The 14702-nt window shown below is 38.5% G+C and overlaps 1 protein-coding gene across 1 annotated transcript in view; it reads right to left on the bottom strand.

The window, feature by feature from the left end:
* The window catches only part of flt1 (fms related receptor tyrosine kinase 1), a 77697-nt gene that overhangs the window by 6175 nt on the left and 56820 nt on the right, over positions 1-14702 (bottom strand). The window contains exons 16-23 of the mRNA XM_041813976.1: positions 13657-13763; positions 12065-12200; positions 11559-11663; positions 11348-11461; positions 1740-1828; positions 1331-1415; positions 1154-1251; positions 957-1079 (exon numbers count right to left, since the gene is read on the bottom strand). Coding sequence (XP_041669910.1) covers positions 957-1079; positions 1154-1251; positions 1331-1415; positions 1740-1828; positions 11348-11461; positions 11559-11663; positions 12065-12200; positions 13657-13763 — 857 coding nt within the window. The remainder of the gene's footprint in view (positions 1-956; positions 1080-1153; positions 1252-1330; positions 1416-1739; positions 1829-11347; positions 11462-11558; positions 11664-12064; positions 12201-13656; positions 13764-14702) is intronic.

Here is a 14702-nt window from a genome sequence, read left to right as displayed (position 1 = left end):
AGAGATCACTGGAGAACTGTGAGTTTACACATGAATACTATGTCAACAGCAGACGATTTTACCTTTTGGGGAAAATTTATCATCCATTCTAGTATAAGTCCATGATATTATTGCTTCTGCCATTGGGTGAGTACATTAGGAAGTTAAAAGGCTAATGTTTGCTTAAAGGATCTGTGGATTTTTTGGCTAAATGTCCTCAAAAGTTAACTTTTCCATGTCAATGGCACCACTGTAGCTCTGTGACCCACTGACATCCTAGTGACCCTTTGCTCTCACTGCAGGATAATGTTGAAAAAGTGATGATTTACAATCGTGAGTCTGTGCATTGTGATGTTTTTTGAAAGAACTGGATATTCTACGCTTGTGACTTCCTGTTTGGAGTTTTCTGTTCTACGGGAATTGGTGCTGTTTGGCAGCGGCTGGTGCTGAAAATAGACCTGCAACGTACCTCAAATGAAGCAGAGTGGAGTGGCGCTCCAGGGATACACCGCTGACAGACTGGAGCGTGGGCATTGGAACTGCTCTGATAGACTAGAGAGGGACTGGTTTGCTCTGCAGTAGGCTTCCTCAGTGTGGAAATTGGAGGGTACAGTAATTTTAGTTGGCTGACCACTCCTCCAGGTTCACTATTGTTCCCTGCTTTTTTTTAGATCTTGTAGTCTGCTTCACTTTGTCTGACAGCGTCTATTGAAGTGTTTTCTTAATTAAACAGGCCTGGCAGTAAACGGGCCTGGGTGTGGCTAATGAAATTGAACTCAATTTTTTTGCAGAAATGTAGAAACCTAGAGCATTTCTTTGAATGACGTGCATATAACAGACAACGATAATCTAATAAAGCCACTATGTCTTTTTAAATGCACAATCATTTTTTAAGAATATCTGTAGCATCTCCTCCTGTTGCTTTGTTTTTATCTGGGCCACTGGTTAAATGCTTGAAATGGAATAACAACACTCACATCTCCCTTGCGTACGTAGTCAGGGTCTTTGTAGATGTCTCTAGCCAGACCAAAGTCACAGATCTTCACCACTTTATTGTCAGAAAGCAAAATGTTCCTGGCTGCCAGGTCTCTGTGAATACACTGAGGTACAAAGACAATGAATACACGAGACGTCTAACAGCAATCACTCAAACAAGCACACGGCGAGCACAGACCTTACGAGATGCCAGAAACTCCATTCCTCGAGCCACCTGGAAGCTGAAGGAGATGAGATCCTCCAGAAATAAAGGCGCGCTGGCAGAACACTCTGGTTCTATAAGAAAGAGAGGTAATGTTATAGAAAGTTTGACTGTGCTCTAACATAAGCAAGCTTTATTTAGCTGCTGCGTTACCATGCTTTTTGCTCTTATCCTCGTTGTTTTGGGCGTCTAGTTCGCAGTTGACACAACCTTCACCTCCATCATCTCCCCATGCCACCTGGAAATAGCAGAAATGAATTTTTAACTTTTGACCAGAGAGTAAAACCTAAATTATGATGAACTATTGATGTTGTTTTTCTCTGACCTTGAGGCTCAAATTTTAAGCTGTGCCTACAACTATGAATAAATTAAGGAAGTAGACCTCCTGCTCTGAACAGATAATATCTTTTTTACCTCAACAAGATTGCAGAAGTGAGTTTTTCTGTGTATGATTTTGAAATTGCATGCAGGCGGGCCCACAGGCATGTGTGAACCATGCAGCCATTTTTTCCTGACACCATTTTTGATCGTGTTTAAAGATTACTGCTGATGCTGATCTCACCATGCTGTTCACAAACACCTCTCTCTTGCTCTTGAGGAAGGCGGAGAGATTTCCGTAGCGGCAGTACTCGACAATCACCATCAGTGGTCCTGCACAGACAAAACACACACGTGTTCAAAAAACATGAACGTGCATAAACACAACTGAAAAATCAAATGTTGTTCTTCTCTTCAAGAAGAAATACTTTTCTACATGAGAGACTTTTATGTTTTTATATGCTTTTCAACACCCAAGGAAGTTCTAGGAATAGATTCTAATGCAATTATACGAGCCTCAAAGTTTTGAATGCAGGATTTTTACATGTAGCAAAAGATTCCTACACAGTGTTACCAGGCCTAAATTTCAAAGTAAATAAAAATCTTTTTTCCTGCTACTTTAACAACCTACAACTATCATTATTGCACCATTTTGTATTTTTTTCTGCCATCAATTTAGCAAGGCAGAGATTTTCTGGTACATTTTATCCTAAAAACATCATTTTAAATTGGTATTTGGCCACCTGTTGACTAAGATACAGCAGTCAAAAACTGTCAGACCCCTTGCAGTCTTAAGATTTATGAAAATTTAACTTTTTTTTTTTTCTTATATATAGTCAAAACCAGCAAACCAAAGGACTGAATAAGGGAACGTAAGGTCAGTGTTCTGTACAGTTTCTATAAAAAGTTTCCCCCCTCTGGATGTTCTACCCCTTTATTGGTATAAAACCAATCGATCATGGTCAACAGAATCCAGCTTTTTTTTGACAAAAAACATCTTTATTGTCAAAGAAAAAGCTGAAAACAGTAAGGGGCTGCATAAATATTCACTACCTTCAAGTCAGTATTTAGTGTCTGCAATCACAGCACTGAGTCTGTCTGGATAGATCTCACTACACTGCAGTTTTACTCCACTCTTCTGCTCAGGCTCTGTCAGGTTGTAGGGCAGGGGTCATCAGGTACATCTGCACAAGGGCCAGATTTAGTCTCAACAGAAACTCTGGGGGCCGGATTTTCAAATACACAAAAATTAAATGAACATTTTGGTCTGACTGAAATATTATTGCAGTAGTATTTGTATTTTCCTTTAAACTACAGGACATATTTAGTCATTACCAGTGAGATCTATCCCTATTATCTAGAGTGCAGCAGGACACAAGGAGACAGGCCTGACAACAGGATTGGCCGGACCCCTGAAAATCCCAAAGAATGGGCCCTCCCTAATTGTCATTTAGCACTAATATTATCCCATTTTGACAATTTTAATCCCTTTTTGATACTTTTTGCCTCTTTAACCAATTTTTGCATAATTTCAACCCCTTTTAAACCACATTTCCTGCATGTTTTATCCCCTTTGTGCCACTCTTTTATCCATTTTTGCCACTTTTTAACCCCTTTTCTTTACTTTCTTGCACTATTTTTTGTTATTTGTAACCAATTTTTCATACCTTTTGCCCCTTTTTTCCTCCTTTACCATTTTGACACATTTTAACCTCTTTTCACAACTTTTTTTCTGCCATTTTTGCAACACTTCTTCTAACCTTAATCATTTTTAAAACATCAACTAATTTGGACAGTAAATTTCTGTAAAAACAGATCAAATGGTCATTCATTCTAAAACTATTTCAATGTTAATTGTTTGTGGGATTGATTTAACAGCTGCAGACATTTAAAGCAAAAGGATACTCTTAAAAAAATCTTCTTTTCTTCCTTTTTTGAATTTAATGATCTTTCGGGGGCCGGACAGGAAGCTTTGGGGGGCCTGACGTGGCCCCCGGGCCGCCAGCTGATGATCAGTGTTGTAGGGGATCAGGTGTGAACAAGTCCAACCACGTGTCCTCTATTGCAACCTTTTTAGCTCGAGACCCCAAAAATAAAGGTGCTAGAGAGCGGGGATCCCCACTGTACCTGAAGGTGGTCAAACACAGCCATGCACATTCCAGAGCAGCCATGTGCAGACAAGGCTGTCCGTAAGGGGGGGGGGGCTTTCTGGGGCCCAGCCAAAATGGGGTCTAACAAAATCATGGTCCACTGTAAAATTAAGATGTGATAACCATATTTAATATTTAACCTGAATAATAACCACTCTTATCAAAGAAACTAATATCTTTTTATTCATCTGTGTGGTAAGGAGTCCTCTTAAAAATAAAAATCTCTTTTTTTTTAAAAACGGAATTAAAATGTGTTAATTATGACAAAAAAATGTGGATAAGGTGGTGAAATTGGGCTTTAAAAGCAGAAAATGGGTTAGAAGTATAAAAATCAAAAATAAAGTGCCAAAGAAAATCACCAAAAATGGCAAAAATGGGTTAAAGTGGCAAAAACTGGCATATAAAGTGGTAAAAGGGGATAAAAAGTGGCTGAAATGGCTTCAAAGTGGCAAAAAGATAGGTGGAAATTTGGTGAATTAGGATAAAAAATTGATATAAATCAGCAAAAAAGGGTTAGCTGAGGCAGAAATGGGCTAAAATGGGTTAAACTGGCAAAAAAGGGCGTATAATAAAGTGAAATGTAGTTAGAATGGGTATAAAAAGTGGTAAAGAGGGGTTAATAATGGCAATAATGGGTCAACAGAGCCAACAATAGGTAGAAAATGGTAAGATTTAGTTTAGTAGTGGCAAAAACAGGCAGAAAAAAAATCAGTGGAAAGGGTTTTAAATGGACAAAAATGTTTTTTGGGTGGCAAAAAATTTGCAAAAATATGCGGGAAAAAGTGATAAAAATTGGGTCGAAATTTGGCAAAATTGGTGTAAAGTGACAACAGAATAGTTTGAAAAATATATGAAGTTTTGTCAAAGCATCTGGAGACCCCCTCTTAGTGTTTCACAACCCCCAATGAGGTCCCAACCCCAACGTTGAGAACCACTGCTCTATTGGATTGAGGTCTGGACTTTGACTCAGCCACTCCAGATTCACTTTGTTGTCTATGCTTCGGGTCATCGTCTTGCTGGAAAATAAATCTTCTCCCAAGCCATTGTTTCTTGCAGACTAAAAGATAGTCCTCCAGGATTTCCTATATTTTGCCACATTCATTTTACCCTTTACCTTTACAAGACTTCCAGGGCCGGCTGCCGGAAAGCATCCCAACAGCATGATGCTGCCACCACCATGCTTCCTGGTGGGGATGGTGGTAGTGTGCAGTAGTTTTTGTCTCCCAAACAGAGTGTCTTGTCTGATGGCCAAAAAGCACCATTTTGGTTTCATCAGACTGAAGGAGTCTCCGACACGACTTTTGACAAACTCAAGTTGAGATTTAATCTGAGTTTTCTTCAACAGTGGCTTTCTCTGAACCACTCTCCAATAAAGTTTTGACCGGTGAAGACCTCAGGAAACAGCTGCTGAAGTTTGAAACTCCTTCAGAGTAGTCATAGGTGTGATGGTGGCCTCTCTCACTAGTCTCTTTCTTGCACGGTCACTCAGTTTGTGAGGACGGCCTGGCAGATTTACTCATGTGCTATTCTGCTTTCATTTCTTTATAGTGGATTTAACAGAACTGCGGGGGTGTTCAGAGCCTTGGAATTATTTGTATCCATTCCCTGACTTTCTCTGAGTTGCGTGGAGTGTTCTTTTGTCTTCATGGTGTAATGGTTGCCAGGAATACTGATTAACCAGTGACTGGATCTTCCAGACACAGTTGTCTTCATACTACAATCACTTGAGGCACATTTACCGCACTCAGCTGATCCCCGTTTCACTAATGTGAATTGAATTAGGTCAGTCACTTTAAAGGGGGTAAATATTTATACAGTCATTTATTTTTTTTATTACATATTTGTATTCATTAAACATTAACTTGTAGAAATCTGTATTCACATCGACATTAAGGAGGTTTTTTGAAATATTTTTTTGGTCCAAAAAGACAAATCATAATGACCATGGTTGCTTTATAAAATCATCCAAGGGGGTTAATACTTTTTATAGGCAATGTATAACCTGAGTTTGCTTGCACTTGCTAGCCCAGTCACTTCTTTTGGATTAAACTAACTGTAAAGAAGGGGAGCATTTTTAGGATGGTATGGCATGAGTGGGATTGTGGGATTTGAAAAAGTATTAGTTTTTACTATGCAGTATTCAGGACTACTGTTATAGATAATGGATAGATGATGGAATTTTTTTCCTATCCAATTCACAAACATGATTTTCCTGAAAATAATTATATTTTAACTGAAACAACTCTGCAATCAAGAAAAAACTAAATACATCATTAGCTGTTTGATGCTTTACAGCAGATGCACTCAGGGGCGTAGTGATGTCAGCAGAAGTTTGACTGTTTCTTAGATCATTGCATGGGATATATTACACATTTATATAAGAAACCTTGGGACCTTGATTTCCAAATGACATGCAAAATGTACTTTCATCTGAAAAGAGGACTTTGGACCACTGAGCAACAGTCCAGTTGTTTTTCTTCACAGTCCAGGTAAGAAGCTTCTGATATCGTCTCTGGTTCAGGAGTGGCTTGACACGAGGAACGCCACATTTGTAGACCATGTCTAAGATTGGTCTGTGCATAGTGGCTCTTGATACGCTGACTCTAGCCTCAGTCCACACCTTGTGAAGATCCCTTGAATGGATTTTGCCTGACAGTCCTTTCAAGGCTGCGGTTATCCCTTATCTTATGCTGGGGCACCTTTTCCTACCACACATTTTCCTTCCACTCAACTCTCTATGAATATGCTTGGATACAGCACTCTGTGAACAGCCAGCTTCTTTAACAATGACCTTTTGTGGCTTACCCTCCTAGTGGAGGGTGTCAATGACTGTCTTCTGGACATCTGTCAAGTCTGCAGTCTTCCCCATCAGTGTGTAGCCTACTGACCCAGACTGAGAGACCATTTAAAGGCTCAGAAAACCTTTGCAGGTGTTTGGAGTTCATTAGCTGGTTAGGGTGTGACACCATGACTTTTCAATATTGAACTTTTTCACAATATTCTAATTTTCTGAGACACTGAATTTTTGGTTTTCATTTCTGTAAGCCATAATCATCAACATTTCAAGAAATAAAGGCTTGAAATATTTCACTCTATGTGTAATGAGTCTATGTACTATGTTTACTTTCTGAAATGAGTGACAAAAAACATTGAACTTTTTCATGATATTCTAATTATTTGAGATGTACCTGTAATGCCTGACACCCTGTTGGTTTTCTCTGATTTTTTTATTTTTTGTACAAGTTGGAAAATTATAAAGTACTTACAAAAAAGCTCCCAAATAGTAAAAAGCCCATAGAGCTGGACATAAAAAGAGAAGATGATCATAACCAGAGATGAATAAAATCACTATAACCCAAATCGAAAATCAAATTTGTTAATAAAATAAGAAAAACAAATGTAACAATGATTGTGATGATACTAATAATCATGAAAGAATAAAATTACACAAAAGTGTATTGATCTATTGATAAATTTATTATTTGGTCAGCAAACATCCTCGGATCCAAACTCACTACATGTGAGTTTATCTCTCAGAGTGTGAGCTCCTGTTTGTCATGTAGCTTTGTTCCTATCTCTGTTTTCACGGATAAAATTATATGATGGCGTCACGGATGCGAACCGCAGAGCTAACGGCTCTAACGGATAACGGACCCTGGAGGAAAATCTGCCGAGAAAAGTTGTGAAGATGTCGGGGATCCAAACAGTGAGGAGTTTGGTTCAATCCAGTCTAACTGTGCTTAACAAAGACATTTTGGAGGTGTTTGTAAGACAGCTAGCAGACTATGAGGAGGAAATTTCTTGTTTGAAAGCGGAGAACCAGCGACAAAAAAAACTACTGGACGCTGTTTTTAACCCCGAAGTCCAGTTACACAGAGCAGGTTTGTTCTCTTTATTATGGATTAAATATTATTAATCAGCTGTATCTGTTGTTTGGTATGAGAGTAGTGACTCTGTTAAGCTAACTGGTGTTAGCTAGCTAGCTTTAGCTAGCAACTTTAGTAGCGCCAGTTGTAACCGTGACAGTCAGGACGACTTCATCAGAACGTCACCGGTAACTCGGTCACTCCTTAAACAGAAACACCAATCATTCAATAAATGTGATGTTTAGTGAAAACATTTATGATGGTGATCACTGAAAGAGATGAAGGGTGTAGACGCGTTTAAAGTGCCAGTTTAATTGTATTTCTCGGTGCGCTGACATTAGACGTTTCCAGAAGGTAGAACATGCTAACCGTTAAAACCGTTAGTAAGACACTTATGTAAAGACAGAAAAATATTCACAGATTCGGACTTTTCACTTTAATAACTCAGTAGAAGATCATCACATTTACAAAACTTACACCTCTTTTCAATCACTACAGTGGACTGCGAGCTCCAACACGATTTTTATCAAAACGAAACTTCTTTGGGGCTTGAAAGATTAAATTGGTCTCTATGGACCGGCGGTGGATCGGAGGCGAAGGGACCGTCCACAAATTACTATATGGGAATGAAAAATAGTCAGTAACTCTGATAATGTACATTGTAGTGACTTTAAACTGACACCAAACAACAATCATCTCTTCTACTTTATACTACAAGATGCGTTTTTAAAATTAAGTTTTTAATGTAATTTTATGATTTTTAATATATACTTTAATAACTCCAATATTATACATTTTAGTGACACGACATGATGTAAGTTTTGTAAATGTGATGATCCACTACTGAGTTATTAAAGCGGAAAGCCCAAATCTGTGAATATCTCTCTATCTTTACCTAAGTTGAAAAGACGTTAAAAGTGGTTTAAAATGAGAGTCTTCACAACATCTAGTAAACAGTGAAAACATGTCATGAGTTGGGCATACTGGGTTTGGTTGCAAAGGTGGAAAGTGGACAAGAAAATTGTACTCAGGTAAAAGAGGAGTTAGAAAAAATGCCTCAAGTAGGAACATATTTAGTGCTTTATAAATCTGCTCAAGTGAAAAGTAAGTTAAAGTTTATTAAAGTTTACTAAATACTGAGTACTTAGTAGGTATTTTTTCTGAGGGGGTTGTAAAGCAAAATATGATTTTTCCTTAATAAGAAAAGCAAGAAAATGTTCAGTTAACAGGTAAATATTTTGATTCAGTTGCAGTGCAGCTGCATATTCTGGATAGAATGGGGAAACTTTGGCTCAGTCCCATTTCTAACTTTGACCCCTACCCCACATTTTGAGTGCTCTACCCTCAGGGTTTCTGCAGATCCTGTAAAAAAAAAAACCTTTTAAGAATTCAACTGCTCTGAATCAGATCAGCACACCTGATAAAATGTCTTATGATAAAAATGAGTGTGCGGCATGTTGATAGAATAGAGGTAGTTCTTGTGCCATAAATCATCAAATTTGTGTATGAATGGACAAAAAATGTGTTTGCCTGATACCATGTGACATTTCCTAAAATATCTAAAGGCATTTGGGGGTATTTTAAAGAGATTATTTGACTTTCACCCCCCCCCCCCCCCCAAAAAATTAAATGTTATAAAAATGCAAAGGAATTTAGGGGATTTTTAATGTTTTGGGAATCTCTAATTATTTTAAAGATAATTTTCCAAGACCTCTTTAACTTTTAGTGGAAACTGTGTTCATACCTGGCATTAACAAGTTCTTGTGGTCCATTACAAGAAAAGGGACTAGACTATGTCTCTTCATGACTGACAGCATTTCTTACTGGCTGAATGCCCCCCTACCAACTGGCCAAAACACACTCAAGATGTATAAAAATGTAAATGAAAAAGAATAAAGAAATCCATATTTTATGCATTGTACAGTAAGATAAGCCTGTTGTCGTCATATGCAGACACCATTTTGGTGAAAACTATTTCCTGTTCAAAGACAAGGGTTAGGTTTCTGACTTATCAGGTTTTACTGATCCCAAACAAGAGCAAGAAACCTAGAATGTACTCCAAACAAAGGCTCAAGTCTCAGGGGGTTAAGGCTGTTGGTGCATCAGTCATGTGATGTGAATGTGACTGAGGTCAATGATCTCACTGACGCTTCATCATAGGTCTATTCAGAGCCATGTACAGTGTCCAGCCCATATTAATGAAATATGTAATGATGAGCAATGGAAGGTTTGACACCTTAACAGATGTCACCTTTGTCTTGTAATAAAGAAGGAGCTTTTTGTGATGAAGATTTTCTTCATGGCTATAGATGTGTTTCCTATTAAGTTATAACTGTAATACTCATGTTTTTGATGAGAGGATCTTATTTCTGTGTGGTGGAATCCCTGTCTCTAAAACCAGCTACATCATCAATGAAATATCAAGGATATGTTATTGAGTTTTGAAGAAACTCAGAAATGGGTCTGCAAGGAGAGTTTTATATTCCTCACATCCAAGCCCCTGTTCTGATTTCTAAAATGCAAGGAAAAAAAGTTATTACTTTGAAATGACTTCCAAACATCCACTCATTTACAAAATGTACTACACATCTCTACTATGCAGAACGCAGAGATATTACTGGTTTACTGTTACAGTTACTATATTTAGAAAGCTGTGTGTTGTTTTTTCTCCACAGATGTCCAGCAGCTGATTGTGACAAAAGAAGAGTTTCTCCATAGGCAGCAGAAAAGGAGCTCCAGTCTGAACCAGGAGGAGTCACCAGAACCAGCACACATTAAAGAGGAACAAGAGGAACTGTAGATCAGTCAGGAGAGAGCTCAGCTTGAAGGAGCAGAGGAGCCTGATACCAAACGTGCACATTCAATTCTTTTTCTGTGAAGAGTGAAGAAGAGGATGGAGAGAAACCTCAATCCTCTCAGTTTGATGACCACCAAAGTGAAGAGAAGAGAGAGACAGAAGGAGAGGACTATAGAGAATCAGAAGCAGACAGAGACTTTAATCCAGAGTCTCATTTACAGCCAGTTACTCCTGACAAGACCTCACAGCTTTATGGATCTGAGACTGGTGACAGTGCTGATTGGGGGGATAGTGATGGACCTCAGGAAGGTTTAATCCAACTACAAGACAATGACACAGCTGTAAGTGATAACAATTCTTACAGTGGAAGTACATCAGTTACCTCCTCTAAATGTGCTCATAACTTTGGACAGAAGAAAAAAGGGCAGAAAAACAAAAGAAAAAAAAAAATAACACAGGAAAGAAACCATTTAGTTCCTCATTTTGTAGAGAACGTGTCTAACAAAACAGCACATCAGAGTCCACGCAGGGGAGAAACCATTTAGCTGTTCAGTTTGTGGTAAAAGATTTTCACTAAAAGGAAATCTAAAGAGACACTCGATTGTGTGAGATTTAAATACCCAGATAGTCAACCATTATTCATCAGCTCTTTGGAAAGCATCTCATAGCTCAAACTGATATTTTAACACATCATTAGATCAGGTGGAACTTGCATAAATAAAAAAATATATGCTCATTATTAGCAACATCCTTTCGTCTAACACTATAAAGTTTATCATGTGGCCTATTGTATCCCATTTAATTACAGAATAATCCAACTATTCACCGTTTGGTTTTATTTCCAGGATGGATCAGCTGATCTCTGGATCTTCCTCCTTAATGTGACTTGTAATGGGCAATTTTTGAGGTCAAAGTTTCCCTTTTTATGGTCTTCTGGAGAATAATATTTCAAATTAAGACATGAAAGAGCCAGGTGTGGCTCAAGAGCCACGCGTTGAGTATCACTGATCTAAAACCATCTATGTTAGGACCCACATACCTCCTGGCTTGGTGCAAGCTCCTAGTAGGTTGACTACATTCAGATGATGCCCAATGTGGTTGAGGATCTTTAGTTCTGTCATGAGCGCTTTGTGCTCGCTGGCTGTGGCTCCCTCTGGTGGACAAAAGGCAGAAGAATGAAAAAAGTCAGGCATGTTTCATGACAGAACTATGATCTAATTTCCACAGAACTCTAAAGAAAGGAGCATCACCTTTGAGCATCTTAACAGCCACGGTCCTGCAGCTTGTGGTGTTGTCGATACCAAATGCAGACGCCTGCATCACCTTACCAAAGGCCCCACGGCCCAGAGGTTTCCCTGAGACACAGAGAAGGAATGTTATTATGAGCTCCCTTTATCAATTAGTACCATGACCCATCCTGGAATTTGGAGGCTGATAAGAGAAGACCCCATCAGCAGCTGGTCAAACTGAATCCCACCCTGATGATGGTGAGCTCTGATTAGTCCCAATCACCACGGTCCACACACCCCCTGCTGGAGTTGATTAGCTCCACACAGACAACACAGACACAACGTCTGATTAATGGAATGAGAGTCACTCCCAATAATAATCTGATAAGACCTGTGAGAAAGTCTTTGTATCTGTTATTTGATCTTAAATACCTTCCTTTTCTCCCATCGCCACATTACATTCACAAAATCCTCCCAGTTTTATATCACTGCTGAGGTTTTTGCATTCATTAAAGAAGGAAGCAAACCTAATTTGAGCCGCTCCCGAGGAAACTCCCATTGGTTGGGGTCATATTGTAGTCTCTCACACTGCTCTTCTATTGGTCCTTCTCCTGTGTCCAGAATGATTGACAGGTACTCTGGTTTGACGCTGGAGCTGCTGGGCTACAGAGAAATAAAGAGTTATTTCAAAATCTGTTCCTCAGGCAAAAGCAGGTTTTAAACAGATAAACTACACTGTGTTGGTTAAAAGCTGAGGTTGTTCTGGCTCTTTTTTTATATAAGAAATCATTTTTATCTCACCATTATATCAACATTTTTATTTTTACAGATCCTTCAGCTTTACACTGCGTTCCAAATTATTATGCAAACTGGATTTTAGTGTCATATACATTCAATTTTTTTTGGTTTTCAGTTAAACTCATGGATGGTATTGTGTTTCAGGGCTCTTTGGATAACTGAAATCAATCTCAGACACCTGTGATCATTAGTTTGCCAGGTGAGCCCAATTAGAGGAAAACTACTTAAGAAGGACGTTCCACATTATTAAGCAGACCACAGGTTTCAGCAATATGGGAAAGAAAAAGGATCTCTGCTGCAGAAAAGCATCAACTAGTGCAATGCCTTGGAAAAAGTAGGTAAACATTAGATAATTCAGGAAAACTTAAGCGTGATCATCGTACTGTGAAGAAATTTGTGGCTGATTCAGAGCACAAACTGGTTCGTGCAGATAAAGGCATAATAAGGAAGGTTTCTCATAGACAAACTCATTGGCTTTAGACAGCAGCTGCTAAAATGCCATTATAAAGCAGATGGATGGAGTAGTGGATGGTTGGTGGATGGCCACCATGTTCCAACAAGGCCGGGACGTCAGCAAGGAGAGGGCGGAGTCATGTTTTGGGCCGAAATCATGGGGAGAGAGCTGGCAGGCCCCTTTAGGGCCCCTGAAGGTGTGAAAATGACCTCAGCAAAGTATAGAGAGTTTCTGACTGACCACTTTCTTCCATGGTACAAAAAGAAGAACCATGTCATTCATAGCAAAATTATCTTCATGCATGACAATGCACCATCTCATGCTGCACAGAATCCCTCTGTGTCTTTACAACCTATAAAATGTTCTGAAACTCTGTTGTGTATAATCATTTGGAACAATGCATTTTTTTTAAAAGTTATCATTGGGAGGTTTGTTCAATAAAATTTGAATTATGCTCTAACGGCTGATGACTTAAAAATTATACTGACTGTGCATTAAGTATTTATGAAAATCAGAAAAATATCATTTGCATAATAATTTGGAACGTGGTGTATATACAACTGGAAATACTTTTATTTGAGTTTCTTAAATTTTATATGTAGTTAAATATGATTATCATATCAATTTAATGGTTATTTTATACAGAAGAGGCAAAAAAGAGTTGCTTTTTAATTTTACTTTCTCACAAAATGTTTAAAAAATTACTGGCAAGAGTGTTGGTGAGAAGAGATTTTGCTAAATTAAAATATTGTGGGTACCTTAGCTGTGGTGGAAAAAAATGTACATATACAAGTCTGCCCCCCCAAACACACACACAAAAGAAAAATAATTAAAAATAAAATAAAAAACCTCCCTATCACTTCTTACCTGTTTCAGTCTACGAATGAAAAGAGTGAGCAGAAGCCAGAAGAGTGTGGCAACGATGCAGGTGCAAGTGAGTGTGGAAATTTCCAGAAATGAGGTTTCTGAAGGACCTGCAAAACACATGAGGCAGAAAAACACATTACTGATTAATTTATTTATTTATTTTCTAATCAATCAAATGACAGATTGAGTGAGCTGCAGGTAGTGTTGAACAAAGTATATCTTCACAACTTGAGCCAACTATAGAAGTTCCTGGTCAAGTACTTGTGAAAATTGAAAGTTGTACAGTCAAGGAAAAATGCTTTAATATTCAACTTTAAAAAAATCTCAGAACGCTGCATTTTCACAAAGCATGAGTGCCTCAAAGGACAGTTTAAGATAATGCTGGTGCTCAGGAGGAAACCTTTAGCCATCTTTAGCTCTACGCTCAACCTTGGACAGCACAACACACTACAGCAGTGGTGCCCGAACTTTTTCTATTGGACACCCCTTTGGCAGATGAAAATATATTCAGCCCCCCCAGCCCTCACCATACATATCCACATATAAAACATGTAAATGTAAAACAAACACGCTGTTATTCTCAATTTAATTCTTTTTTTTTTTTAGAATTTACCAGAACATTTAACTTAAAAATTTTGAGTTTTAAAAATCTGACTCTGAAAATGAACAATTCCCTGAAATGAACACCTTTAAGATTTATACACCCAGTTCTGCAACCACTTCAGCGACAACTGTGGGCTTATCTGGGGCTGTAGATCTTTTTGCATCTTGGGTGAAACTGTGAGACTGCCACCCTCACTTCATTTTCAATGTCCAGCTCCGATTTGATTTTTTACTGTAGAGGCAACAGCCTCAAAAAGGTAGGATGAGGAAAAGGATGAAAGTGTGGCAAAGGCTCCCGTGCCTAGCTACTACTACTCCTTTTCCACTCCAAACCAAAATGCTGAAAATGTCTTGGACTTAAAGAGCAATAATATTGATGAACCAAAGGTGAAGTCAATAAACTGCTCCTCTTCTACAGGGCTGAGGTTATCAGCTGGTGCTAC

Source organism: Cheilinus undulatus, linkage group 19 (assembly GCF_018320785.1).
Source record: "Cheilinus undulatus linkage group 19, ASM1832078v1, whole genome shotgun sequence".
NCBI classification, from domain to species: Eukaryota; Metazoa; Chordata; class Actinopteri; order Labriformes; family Labridae; genus Cheilinus; species Cheilinus undulatus.
This window is presented reverse-complemented; position numbering and strand designations above follow the sequence as displayed.